This window comes from Stegostoma tigrinum, chromosome 31 (genome assembly GCF_030684315.1).
Source record: "Stegostoma tigrinum isolate sSteTig4 chromosome 31, sSteTig4.hap1, whole genome shotgun sequence".
Classification (NCBI taxonomy): Eukaryota; Metazoa; Chordata; class Chondrichthyes; order Orectolobiformes; family Stegostomatidae; genus Stegostoma; species Stegostoma tigrinum.
Window position 1 is genome coordinate 6,853,751 of NC_081384.1, and position 16,911 is coordinate 6,870,661.

The following is a 16,911-nucleotide window of genomic DNA, read 5'->3' on the forward strand; positions in this document are numbered from 1 at the left end:
CTACAAATCTCCACCAAAACCTTAAATAGACATTCCTGTCAATCTCACTGTCATCTGGGAATGTCGATACAATACCTTTTGTTCCCCTCATCTAATTATGAGTAGGGAATGGTGCCACTTTTTGGGGAATCAAAACGTAACAAGGGTCCATGAGGACAAGGTAGTGATTAATAAATCCAATAGATGTTTAGTGAGAAAAGTTCTTTCTTCAAAATAGTTAGAATGTGGAATTTTCACTAGAAGAAGTGGTTGAGACAAAGAGTTTAGATTAGAAAAAGAAATAATTTGGCCATTCGAGTAAGATGAAATATGAAAAAGTTTTAGTTTCAAAACCATTTAATGCATCAGTAGCTAGGCCAGTGAAAAAAGCTGTATGAAATGAGAGGAAACTCATGTGGAGTATAAAGAGCAGTAATGACTTGTTGGGCCGAATGGTCTGTTTCTGCGCTCTATAATTTCCAATAACATTTGAAATTGCTGAATTCTCGGCAGCAAAGTGGCACAAAGAGGTAGATATTGATGTTTTCTTTTGGGCAAGTGGGTTTGTATTTTAACCACTACACCTTGTCTGTCACAAATGGGATGGCAGGGAACAGAGCTGGAGTGGAATGGTTGCTGTGCCCACACCTTTCCTGATCTGGCAGCAGCTGGGGCAAAGGCATGTCATAGAGATTGACAGCACAGAGAAAGCCCCTTTGGCCTGTGAAATCTGGGAAATGGAATCCTTTTTTGAAATAGGGTCCCTTTTTAAATATTCAGGTTGTACTTTGATAAGATAATCCAGACCAGGCTATGCTGGTTTTAACAGAAGCAATTGGTGCAGGGAGGTTGAGGAAGCTATCACCAACGAAGAGCCATTTTAAAGCCTTTTCTTTTGTAACCTGCTTATGCCTTCCTTAGACCGCCCTCTTGACTTAGGCTCACTGACTGTTGCATTATCATCTGCTTAATTTTATATTTAATTTTAAGTTGTTCTCAAATTCATCCCTCCCCCTTATCTCAAATTTTTTTCCTTTATTCATTCACGGGATGAGGGTGTTACTGACTAGGCAGCATTTATTGTCCATCCCTAATTTCCCATCGGGCAGTTAAGAGTCAACCACATTGCTGTGGGTCTGGAGTCACATGTAGGCCAGACCAGGTAAGGTTGGCAGCTTCCTAAATAACGTAAATGAACCAGATGAGTTTTTCCTGACAATGGATTCACGGCCATCATTTGATTCCGATTCCGATTCCAATTCCAGAAACTTATTGAATTCAAATTCCACCATCTGCCGTGGTGGGATTCGAGCCCAGGTCCCCAGAACGTTATTGGGGTCTCTGGATTAATAGTCCAGTGGTAATACCACTCGCCCATCGCCTCCCCCAAATCTTTGTAGCCTTCTTTAGTTGTACAGCCCTCCACAACTCTGCGCAGCTCTGATTTTGGCCAGTTTTACCCAAGCAACCCCTTTTATAATGTGTAAATTAAACCCAGATTCCCATAGGTCAGAGGAACACAATGAAGCAGAAAGAAACAGAAGCTTATACTGATAGAGTGAAATAAAAAGGACTTGGAGAAGTATCACATGAAGAATGAATACTAATACTTCTTTGTTAATTAATCATGGGATGTGGATGTTTCTGCCCAGGCTAGCATTTATTGCCCATCCCTAACTGCTGGTGAGAAGCTGTTGATGAGCTGCCTTCTTGAATCACTGCAGAATATCCACCCATGGTGTTGATGGGGATGGGTTGGGGAATGGTGAGTTCCAGGAATTTGGCCCAACCATATTAAAGAGACATCCTTAGAGCACTAAGTCAGGATGCTGCCTTGGAGGAGAATGTGTAGGTGATGGTGTTCCCATGTACCTTGTGTCCTTGTTCATTTAGATTGTAGAGCACATAGGACCCAGGTCTCCCTGCTTCTCCAATTCTGACCTCTAGCACATCCCCAGTGCTGATTGCTCCACCATTGATCGCTGTGCCCTCGGTGACCTAAACCCCAAGCTCCTGAAATCCTTGTCTAGATCTGTCTACCTCTCTAGTTCTTCCTTCCTTCATAATATCTTTTGGAGCTTGCCTCTTTTGTCACCTGTCGTAATCGCTCCCATTACATGGCTTAGAATCAAACCACCTTGGAAGTGCTCCAAATAGAGTGCCTTGGGATGTGTTACTAGTGTGCAATGAAAATCTAAATTGTTGTTGTGCTCAAACTAGTCCAAAGTAATGGCATTCCAACACCTACATCCATCCAAATTCCATCTCTCTCAGCTCAGGTAAGCACAACGTTGGAGCCTGTTATGAATGGGAGCTAGGCCTATCAATGAATCTGCCCTCATGGTTATTATCTAACCATACAGGCTTGGAACTCACCCACACTTGCTCACATAAAAGGAACTTATCACATCTCCTCCAATTAATATTCATGCTCTAGATTTGAACTGGGCAACATTCAAAATATGTAGGAACTTTAAGATCCCAGGAGAGGGGTTGGCATATTGGAAATGTCACTGGGCTAGTAATTGAGGGGGGAGGGCACTAATATTCTAGGGACGTAGCAGATGGGTACAATTACAATGTTTAAAAGACATTTGGATAAGTACATGAATAGGAAAAATTTGGAGGGATATGGGCCAGGAGCAGGCAGGCGGGACGAGTTTAATTTGGGATTATGTGCGAAATGGACTGGTTGGACCAAAGGGTCTGTTTCTGTGCTGTGTGACTCTCTGTGAAATTTGAATTCGATAATGGAATTAAAAGCTCAGTCTAATGGTGACCATGTAACTGTTGATTATAATGAAAAATCTGGTTCTTTGAGGAAGGAAAACTGCCTTTGGCTGTATTGACCTACATGTGACTCCAGACCCTCTGGAAATGTGATTGACTCTTAACTACCTTCTAAGTGGCCTATGGCAAGCCATTCCATTCAGGGGCAATTAAGGATTGACAGCAGATGTGTTGCTTGTCAGCAACTCCCGCATCTCATGCCAGAATTTTGAAAATGAAATGAATTTGGGCTAGTTTCAGCTTTCTTCCTCTCTTGGCTCTCAGCACAGAACCGTACTTGATTCAGCAATGAATCAATGACGTCAGTTGCTTGGCCTGTGCAGGAAATTATAACATTTGGGAATGCTGCACTAAGCTCTGTGCTGAGGTACAGTATTGGGGAATTTAGCTCCTCATCTGGCATGGGCATGCTGGAATGTGTTTCATTCTCCAACACTAACTTCACTCGCCTCACTGCATCAAGGATCCCATTGCTCAGATTGAAGTAAAGTAACCATTGAACGTTGATCCACAAAAGTACATGAAGAGTAAGCTGAGTGCAGTACCATCATGTTATGGTTCATAATTGGATTGCCTGATAAATTCCTCTTGAGCACCATGCTCTGAATTTCTACTGGACCTTGAATTAGCACCTCAAGAGGAATCTTTTGTCTTTAAGCCATCAGCATTCAAAGTGTTAATGTGCACATTTCAGTAGGAGTTCATAAACTTGTCGTCACCTACTTAATGATGATACCAGATTCAACAGCAATGTACATTTATGCTGTGCCTTCAAGGTAGAAATATGTCCCCAAAGCACTTGTGTTCAGTGCAAAACCTGATAGGCAACTGATCATCATTATTGGCAAAACAATATCTTACTGTCGAGATTTACTGATCAATCCATCTACTGTTCTATGACCTACTACTCTGTCCCCCTGGACTTTCAGATATTTTAATGTCTTACTCCAACTGGTGATTTGGCTTGGTCCACTGCTCTTCTGAGTTAGGATTTCTCTTCACATCAGGCTCTCCCTTCTGCCTACCTCCTGAGATTTCATCCTGTTATTTGAATTCCCTTTCACTTCTTCGTCTTCTTCGTCTTCTTCTTCTTCTTCTTCTTTCACTTTGCCTCCAGCCACTTGCCCTGATTTTCCTCCATTTCTCTTTCTCTTCACCATCTTAGGACATCCTTGGGACATGCAGCTGAAAAAGGGTCACTTAGTATAGGTTTTGCTCATTTGTGTGGCCACTTGACACATTCATCAGCTGTGACCTGTTGCTGGCCAGGGAGCTGCTGTGAAGCCAGCTGGCCCTGAGATGTTCATCAGTTTGATGGTTATGGATACTGGTTCTATAACTGATGTCTGTGATGTTTTCCTCAGCGCTCAAATGGCTGGCCTATTGTGTGAAGAACAGGGCTCGGAAATCGATAATGTAAAGTACTGCGGTTACTGCAAATACCATTTCAACAAAGTGGTAAGTCAGTTTAATAATTCGACACTTGGAAATTTAATTTCTTTCTCCATCTTTCCCCCGACACCCTCATCCCCTGAAGGTTTGGCTGTCGATTCCACAAGCATCTTCCAAAATTGGCCATAAATGTTACAAGGAGATTTGAGCCCTTTGCAGCCAAACCTGATTCGGACTCCTGAGCCACAGAGCACACTTCTGTCAAAGTTTACTGGATAGCAATCAGAAATGAGAGCACTGCCCAGTATTGCCTGACCTGACCAAGCGATATTGATTTCTCTTATGTTAACCCTGCTTTGTATTAATCCTTCGTTCAGATATGACCTTGACCTGTTTAGCTAGGTTCTTCACTGCATAAATTTTGTAAACATTTGGAAGAATGTATTGGGATTTCTTTACATTGTTTAGTTATCCTCCTACATTGGCCTTACAATATTTGTTACCGTTCTGTGTGTACACCTACCCTTGTCACAGTGGTGCTCTGGAGAAAACTTACTAAAAGTCACTTAATAAAGCTGAGATCATTCAGAACGCTGCTACTCATGAGCTAACTTACACTCCTGTTTCCCCTTCACCCATGTGCTCACAGATCTGGTGACTTTAGTTAAGGATTTCCTATGTTAAAATTCTCATCCTCGTTTTTAAATCACTTCATGGCTTCATGCCTCCCTAAAAACGGTGATCTCATCCAGCCCTGAGATCGATCTATCTAATCTGGCCACTTGAGCATCCCTAATTTTTAATTGTTTCAACATTAGCAAGTATGCCCTCAGTTGTCTCAACTCTAAGACCTGGAATTTCATCCCTTGATCTTTACTACTTCATGCTTCAGGCCAGTGCTTAAAGCCTACAACTTTGACCAAACTGTCAGACGTCTGTCCTAATATCTCCCAACATGGCTTGCCATCAAATTTTGTTTGGTAACAATTGAGTGAAACACCTTGGCGCATCTTGCGCATTAAAGATGCTAGATAAATATAAGTTGTTGTATTAAATATTTTCTTTAATAAAATGCCCCGGGGTTTTTCTCTGGGCAGAATGATAGAATGACACAAAGTCAAAGGAGGAGATAGTGGCAAAAGTGTTGTCATAGCTTGGCCAAAGAGAGAGGTTTTATGGTGCAATTTATAGGATGAGGGAGAGCTGGAGAAGAGTGTTAGCTCAGAGCCCATGGGGCCCAGGGCAGTTTGGCAGATTGGAATTTAAATTAGTTTAGTGATAGGAGATAGAAGGTATTCAGCGAAGGTTGTTTTTGAGACCATAAGCCTGTGCCCAGTGTAGGTCCTTTGCTGTTTGTTGTTTATGTTTAATGATCTAGATACAAAAGTAGGCAGTCTGATTCATAAATTTGCAGGTGACACAAATTGTTTGGGTAAATAGCCAGGAGGAACGCCTTTGACTACAAGGCAATATAGATGGGCCAGTCAGATGGATAGAACAGTGGCAAGTGGAATTTAATCTGAAAAAGTGAGATGATTCATTTTAGAGGGACTAACAAGGCAAAAGAGTATGTGATAAATGGTGGGACCCAGGAAATTAACAAAGATCAGAGAGACTTTGATATGCATCTCCTCAGATCCTTGAAGGCGGGTAAATAGGTGATTGAGAAGGCATGTGGGATCATTGACAATAAAATGTGAGGCTGGATGAACACAGCAGGCCAAGCAGCATCTCAGGAGCACAAAAGCTGACGTTTCGGGCCTAGACCCTTCATCAGAGAGGGGGATGGGGAGAGGGAACTGGAATAAATAGGGAGAGAGGGGGAGGCGGACCGAAGATGGAGAGTAAAGAAGATAGGTGGAGACAGTATAGGTGGGGAGGTAGGGAGGGGATAGGTCAGTCCAGGGAAGACGGACAGGTCAATGAGGTGGGATGAGGTTAGTAGGTAGCTGGGGGTGCGGCTTGGGGTGGGAGGAAGGGATGGGTGAGAGGAAGAGCCGGTTAGGGAGGCAGACACAGGTTGGACTGGTTTTGGGATGCAGTGGGTGGGGGGGAAGAGCTGGGCTGGTTGTGTGGTGCAGTGGGGGGAGGGGACGAACTAGGCTGGTTTAGGGATGCAGTAGGGGAAGGGGAGATTTTGAAACTGGTGAAGTCCACATTGATACCATATGGCTGCAGGGTTCCCAGGCAGAATATGAGTTGCTGTTCCTGCAACCTTCGGGTGGCATCATTGCGGCAGTGCAGGAGGCCCATGATGGACATGTCATCTAGAGAATGGGAGGGGGAGTGGAAATGGTTTGCGACTGGGAGGTGCAGTTGTTTGTTGCGAACTGAGCGGAGGTCAGATCTTTGCCTTTGTTAGTCAGGGCATTGAATACAAGAGCGGGGATGTTATGATGGAGCTATGTAAGGGATGATAGCAGCCACGGCTGGAATACAGTGCGTAGTTGAAGTGACCAAGCTATAGGAAGGATGTGACTGCTCTCGAGAGATGCAGAGGATATTCACCAGGATGTTACCTGGGCTGGAGTTTTACAGCAATAAAGAGAGATTAGATAGGCTCAGATTAGAACAAAGACAACTGAGGAGGAGCTTTATTGAGGTTTACAAAGTTGAGAGAAGCATGGACATATAGGTAGAAAAGAACTTCCCCTGTGTAGAGGCGGAAGCAACTAGGGAGCGTAGGTTTAAGGTAAATGACAGGAGATCCAGGGGGATTTAACAAAGTTTTTTTTTCACACTGCAAATAGGGGAGGGAGGTATCTTTAACTCACCGCCTGAAAGGGTGGTAGAACCAGTAACCATCACAACATTTAAGAAATATTTAGATGAACACTGGAACACAACATGCCTTCAAGGCTATGGGCCAAGTGCTGAAAAATGAAACTAGAATAGGTGGGTATTCAATCACCAGGCAGACACGATGGCCTGAAGGGCCTCTTCCTGTTCTGTCAAAGTATCTGTGTCCGTGACTCTGAGGTGGGAAATCCCAGAGCTTAGGACCTAGAGAGCTGAAGATACAGCCGTCAGTGTTGGGACAAAGCAACTGATGGCAGGGAGGATGCATGAAACAGTGAAGCAGATGAGACACTTGACGCTTGTCAGTTTGTGAAGCTGGAGAAGGTTACAGTATTGGCAAGGAGAGGCATCATGATGTGATGACACACATGCCTGAGACACTGGAGCCAACACAACATTTATCTGAGGTTGCTCCAGGAAGCGAGAAAGGAGGTTGCTGAGCCGCTGGCGAAGATCTTTGCTTCCTCGCTGTCCACGGGAGTCATACTGGAAGATTGGAGGGGGCAAATGTTGTTCCTCTTTTCAAGAAAGGGAATAGAGAAATCCCTGGAAATTACAGACCAGTCAGTCTTATGTCTGTGGTCAGCAAGGTTTTGGAAAGAAGTCTGAGGGATAGGATTTATGACTATTTGGAAAAGCATAGCATGATTAAAGGGAGTCAGCATGGCTTTGTGAGGGGCAGGTCATGCCTCACAAATCTTATTGAGTTCTTTGAAGAGATCACAAGACAGCCTGACGAAGGTCGAGCAGTGGATGTAGATTAGATTAGATTCCCCACAGTGTGGTAACAGGCCCTTCGGCCCAGCAAGTCCATCCCACCCCGACCCATCCCCCTGTAATCCACAAACCCCTGAACACTACGGGCAATTCAGCATGGCCAATCCACCTAGCCTGCACATCTTTGGACTGTGGGAGGAAACCGGAGAACCCGGAGGAAACCCACGCAGACACGGGGAGAATGTGCAAACTCCACACAGACAGTCACCTGAGGCTGGAATCGAACCCGGGTCCCTGGTGCTGTGAGGCTGCAGTGCTAACCACTGAGCCACCGTGTGGTGTACATGTACTTCAGCAAGGCATTTGATAAGGTTCCCCACGGCAGGCTCATTCATAAAGTCGGGAAGTATGGGATACAGGGTGATTTGGCTGTCTGGATTCAGAATTGGTTGGCTGACAGGAGACAGAGAGTGGTTGTAGATGTTAAGTATTCTGCCTGGAGGTCACTGCTGAGTGGTGTCCCGCAGGGCTCTGTTCTTGGGCCTCTGTTCTCTGTAGTTTTTATAAATAACTTGGATGAGGAGGTTGAGGGGTGGGTTAGTATGTTTGCTGATGACACAAAGGTTGGAGGTGCTGTTGATAGTATCGAGGGCTATTGCAGGTTTCAGCGAGACATTGACAGTATGCAGAGCTGGCAGATGGAGTTCAACCTGGATAAATGCAAAGTGATACATTTTGGAAGGTCGAACTTAAATGCTGAATATAGGATTAAAGGCAGGATTCTCGGCAGTGTGGAGGAACAGCGGGATCTTGGTGTTCAAGTGCATAGCTCCCTCAAAGTTGCCACCCAGGTGGATAAGGTTGTTAAGAAAGCATATGGTGTTTTGGCTTTCATTAACAGGGGGATCAAGTTTAAGAGCCACGAGATTATGCTGCAGCTCTACAAAACCCTGGTGAGATCACACTTGGAATATTGTGTCCAGTTCTGGTCGCCCTATTATAGGAAAGATGTGGAGGCGTTGGAGAGGGTGCAAAGGAGGTTTACCAGGACGCTGCCTGGACTGGAGGGCTTGTCTTACGAGGAGAGGTTGACTGAGCTTGGACTTTTCTCTCTGGAGAGAAGGAGGAAGAGAGGTGACCTGATCGAGGTGTACAAGGTAATGAGAGGCATGGATAGAGTCGATAGCCAGAGTCTTTTCCCCAGGGCAGGATTGACTGCCACCAGGGGTCATTAGTTTTAAGGTGTTAGGAGGAAGGTATAGAGGAGACGTCAGAGGGAGGTTCTTCACCCAGAGAGTTGTGAGCGCATGGAATAGTTTACCAGTGGTAGTCGTGGAAGCGGAGTCATTAGTGACATGTAAGCGACTGCTGGACATGGACAGCAGTGAATTGAGGGGAATGTAGGTTAGGTTATTTTATTTTTGGATTAGGATTAATCCATGGCACAACATTGTGGGCTGAAGGGCCTGTACTGTGCTGTACTTTTCTATGTTCTGTGTTAACACCTTAACTTCTGAATGTTCACCTTTGGTGAATTACTGGAGGAAGACTCAGTTGGAACGCCAATCTGCCTAAATGTTTCACACTTCTAAATTGGTTTGAAGGCACAGTGTGTGAATTCAGTTTGAGGCTGGAATCTTAGTATTGTACACAGATAGGGATTGCCTGATTTGATTCCCAGTCTTTCCTCTGTCAACAAGTCACAGACAGGGCTACATGTTTTAGAATCATGGAAAAGTTGATTCTTGTGTGGATTGGAGGGACTGTGAAACTCCCAATGATGTAATTTATTGTTGGTACTTACATACAAGGAAGGTATATAGACCTTACTCAGTCTTCCTGTAGAAGATGTGAGATTGAGTAACCTCTATGGGGAGATATAATAGTTGATTCTATTTTCTTCTGTTCCCCTTCTGCAACCGCCCACCCCCCCCATCACATTGTCAGCTCTCTAGCATTGATCACAGAATGGCAGTGCAGATTGATATTTCTTGACAGTTCCCCTCTCTTGAGGGCAGTCATACCTCTACCAAGCTGACGCGATCCCAATCAGAGGAGTGAACCTTCTTAGGCAATGCAACTGGTGCCTGAGCTGAATGGTGTCAATTAAAAGGTCCCTGTACAATGAGTGAGCTGTTTGCTTGCTACAGGGCAGACTGATGAATGCATGACTTGAACGGAGCGGTTTCGAAATAATAAAAAAGGAAAGTGACTTGAGAATGTACATGGAAGTGTTTTTTCAAAGTATCTGCTGGAAGATGTGGCTGTCTTGAGATTAATGACTACCATATTCCACCATCTGCAATGGAACCTGTTTATTCTCTTGAAACTTGTGTTTGAGTCCATTTACTATCTTTGAATTCCAAAATGCCAAACCATTTCCTATTCACTTCGTACTGAGCACCAGATGGCTGGACTGTTAAGAGGCCTGTAGCACAGATGCAGAAAGTTCAACATAACTGCAGCAGCTAAACTTTTCAAGTCAATTAACAAAATGTGAACCAAAACATGTTAGGTTCAAAATGCATCATTTATATTTTTTTCTTTGTTTTCATTCCCTTACTTTTTCCTTTCTCTGCTAATTTTACCTGCTGTTTGATACACTGACAATTGTTAAACAGAATGATGTCAAATGAGGAGGACAGTAAAAGTCCATGTTCCCTGATAGCTCGGTGCTGCTGTTAATATTCCACTTTAAGGCTCCTTCTGCCTGCCTATATGGTAACCTATCAGCTTATTCCTCAATTTAATTCTTCTCCCAAACTTCCTTTTATATACACTATGTTCCTTGTCTCAGCCTACTTTGTGGTAGCATGTTCTCATTTCTTTTGAGCAAATAAATGTTGCTCCTGATTTGGATATATTGGTGATAAGAATATATTTAAGGCTCTCCAATTCTGGTATTTACCGCCAGTGGAATCATCTGTATTTCAACTTAGCAAAGCTACCCTTTCATCATTCTAACAACCACCATTAGGCTATCTGCCCTTTTTGAGCAGGAACGAGGTTGTGCCAGTTCAGTCTTTGCATATGATTATAATCTCTTTGCCCTGTGCCATTCCCAGAATTTTTCCCCCACGCCGTTATATCCTTTTTCTGTTCCTGTCTGAGCTAGAACTGTGGGTACCAATGGGCTACACCGAATGCTGTCCAAGATTCCAAGGATATGTTCAACAGTGTTTGCTGCAAGGTGACTGGAAGCTGGAATCTTGGCTGATCTGTGCACTTATTCCCTTTCACCATTTTAAACTGGAAACACCAAGACTTTGATCTTTGCCTGTGATTAGTCCTGGGATCCTGCTGGTCTTGGTGGTTAGTTTGTTTATTTAATGGTGCCCTTTATCAATCTTGCTATAAGTGCTCAGTTATTTTACCGGAGAAATCCTAGCCCTGCTATAAGTGTCTCTTGAAAGTGGAATGGGATCTCACAAGGTATTTAGGAAACAAAAATCGCAGGATGTTTTTCGCTTGTCTGAGACAGAATTCCTGTGCAATAATCTTTTTGCTGCAGTTCAAGGTTATCTTTCTCTCTGCTTTTCCCATGTTATATGGATACATTGCAATGCTAATTGATCATCTTCATATCAATCGTGCTTTATTTGTGGACTTTGGATTCAAAGCTGGGCTCCTTTCCTGATGCCAACCCTCCCATTGTCCAGTCGGGGCACTGACATTGGTTACACCAACTTGCCCGCACTCGTGGCTGGATTATTTTGCACACAACCAGTTGTAAAGTGGAGCTTGAACTCCGATGTTGTAAAGTGCTTTCTAGCCAGTGAAGCTCTTTTCGAAATGCAGTCTCTGTTGTTATTTAGGAAATGTAGCAGCCAGTTTGCGAACAACAAGCTCCTATTGCAATAATGAGGTAATTAATTTTACTCACTTGCTGGACTTGTGTCAGTGCAATGAGCTGCTGGATGATATGTATGATAGGATTTGTTTTCACAGCTCACTGTTTTATACCTTATTACGGGCTCAAAGTTACGCAGGTGATGGCCCTTTGTGCCCTCTCCTACCTATGACTCTTTTTGCATTCGTGAGCTGGCCAAATGAAGTCAGGAATTGCCACAACTCAGTATTGAGAAAGCTATCTGCATAGTTCCTTCACGTCGTTAAGGCCATAGAGGACTAGCATTTTAATAACAATGCAGTGTCCATGTGCTCATCGAACACTACTGGACTGTTCGTCAGTGTACCACTCGAAGAAGCCATAGCCATCTGCATTGTAGCACCATATTGTGGCAATCCAGACCCCCACCATTGAGAGGATTGGGATTCGTCAAACATATGAACCCATAACTCAGGAAGTTGAGTTCAGATTTAATGACAGTGTCTGCCCAAATAAGTGGAATCCCCCAATAGACTCAACTTTTGCAAACTTCTTTATTGGATTCATGAAGAGTGTGCTTTCAGTGGGATGACATCTTCCTTGCCAACCTTTGCATATTTTTGATATATAGTTGATATATTTATTATGTTTAGAATTTTCTTGCATATATTCATGAGTTCCACACTCTGCTCACATTCATTTTGAAATGAAATAATTGAATGAGCTCATTTTCCTCAATGTTCTAGTTCAGCAATCAGCAAAAGGTTTTTTTACAATACTGTGTACTGTAAACCTACCTCACTGATCAGTATGTGCTTTGGGATTCACACAATCCCATGTGCTGTATGATTGGCCTTATCAGGAACCTGGTAAGTAGAACCCAAACCAAGTGCTCACCGTGATGCTTGGTGCTGAAGTTGGGCCATCAAAGCCTTCTTGCAGATAATGCCTACCCTAATTAAGGCTAATTCTCACTATCATTCAAATTCATGACTTAACCCATGGTCATTACTTTAAGTCCCAAAAATTCCCGGGCTACCTTTGGTTACTGTGAAAGGGTAAGGTATCTTGAATGGTTGAGCACCAGGTGAAGCTAGCTATTTCATGCTGTTACTATACTAACAAGAAGTTTTTAAACCAAAAAGATATTCACACAAATAAGTAATGTACTCTGAATTTCGTTGCTGGAGTGATGCTATATATAAGCCATATGTTTCAAAGCCTGATGGGGCTTATCAAACAGCATTTTGCTTCAGTTGTTTGCAATAAGTAATATACTGACCGTAGCCAACCAACTCATACTTGTAAAACTTAAAAGACACTATCCAATGTTAGATGAGATACTGTGATTGCAACATTTGCTAAATAGTCTCGAGTGTGCTAAGAATTACATTGACAACCAATCTGAGATTGTCAGTCAGATTTGCAGTGTGGTGAATTGAGCTTCTAGTAAATGCACCAATAATTAATAACCAGGGCTACCTTCTTTGCAGACAGAATGAACATGTACTTGCATTGCATTTATTTTAATAAACCAGTTAACAACCATTCGCTGTTTCATAATGTAGAACCATCATAGCTAACTTGTTTGGTTAAAATTTAAAGAAAACTTGGCAATTAATTGTCAGTCATCATCTAAACTATTGCATTCTTCATGGTAATGTTTCCACCAATCAGAGCCCATTTGCCAATCAACCGACACAGTCTTCATACAGTATAAATGTTGTTTATTCTTTATGTGATTATTTTTACAAATTATCCTGATGGGTGCAAGAAAGTTTCTTTTCTCCTCATGCAGTACCCATTTTAGATGTTGATGGAGGGGTAAGTGTCAGAAAGGATTCCAGGGGATTATGGTGATCATCTTCAAGATGATACCGTATGATATTTTACATCTACTTGAGAGGCAGCTGACCCTGTTTTGATCAGCTGAAAGCCAGCACATTCCAGCTGTGCAGCACCCCTTCAGGAGTGCAGTGGAGTGCTCCCTTCAATTTTATGTGCAAGGGTCCTCCAGCTGTGCATGACCCCCCAACCCCCTGACTTGTGCGCAAGAGCACTACCTAGTGAGCCACATTGTTCACGTTGTTGCAGAAATCATCCCCTTCCTTGGTGAGGAAGTGCTGCATAATTCTTTGAATGAGCAGGCACGGGTGTGATGGCCTGAAAGAATCCCTTCTGTGATGCATGATTTTATAATGTGACGTGTGATTATTTTAAAACTGGTTGTTGTGACTGTTGTTGCCTTCCTCTGAGGTTGACCATGTTGTTGGGCGACTTGCAGACAGGAATTACTCAGCCCATCTGAGGCCACTTCTCTTTCAGTGATCACATTTGTTCATTGGCCTCTGTTATTGACATTTAGTGTTGTTACTGACGATTGAGGTATCCCTAACCCTAACCATAACCCTGTCGCTGTAGTCACGTTTCTACCGACTGTGAAAGTCCCAGCTGAAGTGACACCACAGTAGTGCCATACCACATCAACAATTTAATTTTTTTTTGTAGAAGTCGCAAATGTTCTTTTTGTCGGCATCATTAAATGTACCCTCCTCATGGTCAATACCCAGCAGGGAACCAAGTCCAACTGAACATAAGAGCTGCATTTTGGACACTGTAACAAAGGCGTATGGAGCAAGAGGTTGACTTGTTGAAGGTCCAGCCTATGTTATAGTTAGTCGCTGGGAGCCAGGATTGGGGATTTTGGTGCTACAATTGGTTTTCGAGAGCAGTCGAAATTTGTACTCCCTGTTTCTGACCAAGTGCAGGTATTGGCCTAAAGTGAGGACTAGATGAAACTTGAACAGCTGACTTTTAAGCAGAGTGGCATTGATGAAAACCCAACCTCTCCAATCTCCCAGTGAGGCAGGAAAGTGTGACTGGTGTCTGTGGAACAGAGCCTGAGCAGAAATCAGTATCCAAATGAGAATGAGAAGTTGCTTTTTCCCAAAAATAACTTCAGTAAAGCAGTTTTCCATATCTTGTTTTTTTTTGCTTTAAAACAAAAGGACTCGGTTTCTGTTTAACTTTGAACTTTTTAACTTCTGCAGAAGAAATGTCGACATTCGGCTAGCACTGCCTATGACCAAGGCCTCAGTGATTCGTCGTCCCATTCTCAAGATAAACTGAGCTCCCTGTATGACAAACAGAGGAAGGTTTGTGTAAATCTTGTATTAACCTCTATATTAGAGCAGATCTAGTGAAGGATGGAGGGCAGAGTTTGTGGTCAGTAGTATCATCTCCGTTGTAAAATTGAGAGCAATTGTAAGTATGGACATTGTGCACAGAAAATGCTTGCAATAACTTACTCGGCAAGTCTGTTGAAAATTATATGTTGGGGAAACTTTGGGTGGGAGAATGAATTGAACCAACTAGAAGCACCTCACTCCTCCCCCATCCTAAACCCATTGCTAGGGCTTGTGTCTTCAGGAGTGAACATTGAAAAGAAAGGTAATTGCAGGTTGAATTTTTCAGCGGCATGATTTCCTACTTGGGTTTATATTTGTGTTCTGGGGAAAAGTGTTAATGTCTCACTGCTTTTGTTGATTTACGTCATTAGTGGATCCCCCCAAACAAGGCAGATGTGTTGCATGCAATGTGTGAATCTTACAATGTTTAATCAGTATGTTAATTCATGGACACACAGTCATATTGCTACCAATAGACATGGGCTCTGAATAACTCCAGGCTTTTTTCTGCTGCTGACCTTTTTAATAAAATATTTTCAAGATGTCACTTGGTTCACTCACATGTCCCATCCTGTTGTGATATGCTTCTTTTTTGAATATGGGTTTTGGCCCAGTCCAGAATCGATATGTTGTTCACTTTTAAAAATAACAGAGAAATTTTGCATTATTGTACCAGCAGAGTCACAGGCCTTCCAATCTGTTTGTCTATTCCTATGGTCTTTTACTGGCAATACATTTCTGTCATGTGGTGTTTCCAATGCAATCCAGGAAGAGATTTGGGGAAGCAAAGATCGGAGTCATTTTGTGAAAACCAGAATCTAAATGCTTAGCTCCTGTAGCTCACTGGCCTTAGGAACTGGAAAAGTGATACTGGTACTGGTATTTACCCGACTTCAGTGGAGTCACCTTAGTTATGACCGCAGAAGGTCAGGTAAAGCTGTTAATTAAACCATCCCATGTTCTAGAACCTAGCTCACCTGTGAACAATTCCAGAGACCAGCTAGAATGGATAATGTACACTGATTGTCATGACCAACTGTTAATTGTTTCACTGTGAATATCCTCAGTTACGTGAGGGGCGTGCCTGATTTTTATAATTGGCATAAATATAACAACACCCTCATTTTTCAATATGGAATCAGACCAGCCTGCCAAGTGCCAAATGAATATTGACCAGTCCTCAAAAAAAAATCTATCCTTCAATTAATGAACATTGTTGCGTTTTAACTATTTAGCTTTGAACATGCACTTTTCTACCATCAAGTTCAACTGTTTGTGAATAACTTCCAGCTTTGCTGTTTACTCTGTATGATTATATCTGGATAGTCTGGTGGTACTCGTACCCATCCAAATGGAAAATCCTTTCTATTTCTGACATTGTGTTGTCTCTTCAAGTCTGTGTAAACTGTTTGGCCCAATGTGTTAGTGCTGCAGTTGTTGGGGGCTGCACTGATCACGCAGATAGTATGAGTGATAGCAGAACCTGGGATGGCTGAGGGGAGGTTGGCAGGACACAGTAATCAGGATTTGGGGTACTAGAACACACACTGTGCTTGGGTCAGGGGCCCTGGCCCAGAGAAGCGTTGGAGCTAATGAATTGTTGAAATGAAAGCCGTGGTGATTTTGGTATGGTGATGGTGGTTATCACTAGTTTAGTATCTGCAGTACATAGGCTTTTGATACATGTTGTCATTTTGTAGATTGTGATTATTGCATTGATAATATATGCTATGATTTTGATTAATTTATGTACATAATCCTTGTTATTTTGTGTTGATAATATCTAGTTTACGATGCTTTGCAGTGAGTTGATTGAAATGGCCTATTTCTCCTGTCACTGAGGGCCACTGTCTGGATGAATGGGTCATATTATGTGGAACTGATTACATGTGGAACTGATAGGACATGGGAGAGTTTAGGCCCTAAAATTATTGAACTTGATATTGAGTCCAGAGGGTTGCAGGATCCCCAAGCGGAAAATGAGATGTTGTTCTTCCAGCTTGTGCTGAGCTTCACTGGAACACTGCAGCAAGTCGGAGAGACAGATATTGGCCAGGGAGCAGGGTGGTTCATAGGAGAAAGCTGTCAAAGCCCTGTTCTTTCTTGAGTTTGTGGAACCTGTAGTCAGAAAACTTTGCATCAAAGAAATGTCAATACTTGCTGTTGTTGTCTTTCCTAATGCAGTGAAAGAGCTCCCACTCTCAACAAGCATACTCA

The 16,911-nt window shown here is 42.9% G+C and overlaps 1 protein-coding gene across 3 annotated transcripts in view; it reads left to right on the forward strand.

The window, feature by feature from the left end:
- The window catches only part of LOC125466291 (protein AF-10-like), a 177,229-nt gene that overhangs the window by 23,948 nt on the left and 136,370 nt on the right, over positions 1 to 16,911 (forward strand). For all 3 annotated transcript variants that reach the window (XM_048560605.2, XM_059638736.1, XM_059638737.1), the window contains exons 6-7: positions 4,134 to 4,227; positions 14,557 to 14,661. In XM_048560605.2, the coding sequence (XP_048416562.1) occupies positions 4,134 to 4,227; positions 14,557 to 14,661 (199 nt within the window). The remainder of the gene's footprint in view (positions 1 to 4,133; positions 4,228 to 14,556; positions 14,662 to 16,911) is intronic.